Raw genomic sequence first — 2709 nt, 5'->3', positions numbered from 1 at the left:
CATTTGATAATTGCCATAAAATTCAATGGAATAATTCCACAATTGTAACAAAAGAACAATCCACAAAAAAACGTAAAATTAAAGAAAGCGCACTAATTTTACTAAATCAAAATAATTGTGCTTCATGTTCATGTAATTTAAGTCATACATGGTTACCTATGCTAAAATCTGAAGTAGACCAAAGAAACATACACCCAAATTAAATTTACAACAAAATTATTAATTAACATTACCTTTACTAATTTAAACAATGAGATTAAGTCAAAGTCGCATAACTGACAATTTGCACAGACGAATTATCAGAGCGAATTTTTATATACTGTATTATCCTACTATTGTTACACAATTTATTAACATACTCTTTTTTAGGTTCATTTAGGTTCTTTTGATAACGATCGCAGAAAATAGCTATCGAAACGTCAAGGTAATTTTTCAAATAAATTTCTTTACTAACTGGAATTTTCTGTTACAGCTTGAGCCTAAGTGTGTCGCAGGGTACCCTCTAGGTGATAGTTCTTGATTACTTTTTGATAAATAATTCGTTCTTATTGCGAAATGGGAGCACTATTTATCAATCTGTAATAAAAGTCGTGAGGAAATTCTGTCTTTTTCAAAGACAAAAATTTTTGAGGCGAAATACCCAAAAAAAAGTTCGTAAAAAAATGTTGGGTTTGATGCAACATTGCTCTGCAGGCTTCCAGCTGACGCACTCGCTGGGAGGCGGAACCGGCTCCGGCATGGGCACCTTGCTGATATCGAAAATCCGCGAAGAGTACCCAGATAGGATCATGAACACGTACTCCATAATGCCCAGCCCCAAAGTGTCCGACACTGTGGTGGAACCCTACAATGCCACGTTGTCCGTGCACCAACTGGTGGAAAACACCGATGAGACCTACTGTATCGACAACGAGGCGCTTTACGACATCTGCTTCAGAACCCTCAAGGTGCCCAATCCCAGCTACGGCGACTTGAACCACTTGGTTTCGCTCACCATGTCAGGAGTGACCACTTGTCTGAGGTGCAGAACCCCAACCGTTAACGCATCAGCAAATGTTAGTGAGCGGGTTTCCTTCCAGGTTCCCCGGCCAATTGAACGCGGACCTCCGCAAGCTGGCCGTCAACATGGTACCATTTCCGCGTCTTCATTTCTTCATGCCTGGATTTGCGCCGTTGACGTCGCGAGGCAATCAGCAGTACCGCGCCCTCACTGTTCCAGAACTCACCCAGCAAATGTTCGATGCGAAGAACATGATGGCCGCCTGCGACCCTCGACATGGTCGCTATCTGACGGTGGCTGCCGTCTTCAGGGGCCGCATGTCCATGAAAGAGGTGGATGAGCAGATGCTGGCCATCCAGAACAAGAACAGCAGCTACTTTGTCGAATGGATTCCCAATAATGTGAAAACGGCCGTCTGCGACATTCCCCCAGTTGGTCTCAAGATGTCTTCGACCTTCATCGGTGGGGCGACTGGTTCTTCTGCAGCTCCCAAACTCATCCTGTGCCCTTGCAGGTAACACCACCGCCATTCAGGAGCTGTTCAAGCGAATCTCCGAGCAGTTTGCAGCGATGTTTCGCAGGAAGGCGTTCCTGCATTGGTACACCGGCGAAGGCATGGACGAAATGGAGTTTACTGAAGCTGAGTCCAACATGAACGACTTGGTGTCCGAGTATCAGCAGTACCAAGAAGCTACTGCCGAAGACGACTATGAAGCTGAAGAGGAACCTGCTGGCGACGATTTCAATTGTCAGTAGATTTTCACCGAAAAAGCATGTGTACAGTGAGTAGTACTCAGAAGTAACGTCTAAAATCGGGCAAAATTCAGTTTATTCAATAAGATCTCCTTCGGAAACATAAAAAATCACGACTTCATTTATGCCCGGTTTCTCAACATTTGCCCTCATTGGTTCCATAACTATGTAGTGGATAAAGACCATAGATAAAGACGAGTATAGATTACCAACTCTCTCGCACAATGGGGAAACAATGTCTATCCTACCGCCATCTATTATGAATCTAGACACAACTGCGCCACGTCCTTTTTGCGGGGTTTGCGTCTCTGCTGCTACTCTTCAGGGTTTGCATCCTTGCTATTGTCGGCCTACCCATTACTTAAATTGGAATTAAGATATCTTTAATATTCAGTTTCATATATTTGTACAGAGGCAAGACATGTTTCTGATTTATAAACAAATATATCAAATTGAAAATAAACATGCTCCTAATCTCAATTAAAGTACTGGGTGGTGTTTGGATAGGTTGATAATAAAAACTTCATAAGCATTTTCAATTTTTTAGTGCAGTAAATAAATAGGCGAAACGCCAAGTACCATTAATTTGTGAAAAGTGTTTTATGCAAACAACAAACCTTTGATTAAAAAGCAAAATGAGCACGTTATGAATCAAGGTTTAAGAAAATAAACGAATAATTCAGTGTAACAACTAATGAATTAATTAATTCAGTGCATTCAATACTTTTAGAATGTGATAATACAAATATAGGACAAACTAAACGATATTTAAAAAGAGAATGTACGAACATAAATACAACAACACAACAATAAAAACTATTTCTGTTATCTCAATACATACATACCACTCTCACAAATGGGAAAAATAATTCAGACAAATTTAGGTTTCAAGAGGGCAAAGACCTAAAACAACATTGATTTTTACCAATCATTAGTTACCAAGTTTTTCCATTGTT

At 40.4% G+C, this 2709-nt stretch overlaps 1 protein-coding gene across 1 annotated transcript in view; it reads left to right on the top strand.

Moving 5' to 3' along the window:
- Positions 1-2555, top strand: part of LOC109544156 (tubulin beta chain) — an 11989-nt gene extending 9434 nt beyond the window's left edge. Inside the window, exons 4-6 of the mRNA XM_019914202.2 lie at positions 694-1021; positions 1080-1462; positions 1515-2555. Coding sequence (XP_019769761.2) covers positions 694-1021; positions 1080-1462; positions 1515-1756 — 953 coding nt within the window. The 3' untranslated portion in view covers positions 1757-2555. The remainder of the gene's footprint in view (positions 1-693; positions 1022-1079; positions 1463-1514) is intronic.
- Positions 2556-2709: the final 154 nt, after the last annotated feature.

The sequence above is a fragment of the Dendroctonus ponderosae genome, unplaced genomic scaffold (genome assembly GCF_020466585.1).
Source record: "Dendroctonus ponderosae isolate FM_Combo_2020 unplaced genomic scaffold, Dpon_F_20191213v2 Dpon_F_20191213_10, whole genome shotgun sequence".
Lineage (NCBI taxonomy): Eukaryota > Metazoa > Arthropoda > Insecta > Coleoptera > Curculionidae > Dendroctonus > Dendroctonus ponderosae.
This window is presented reverse-complemented; position numbering and strand designations above follow the sequence as displayed.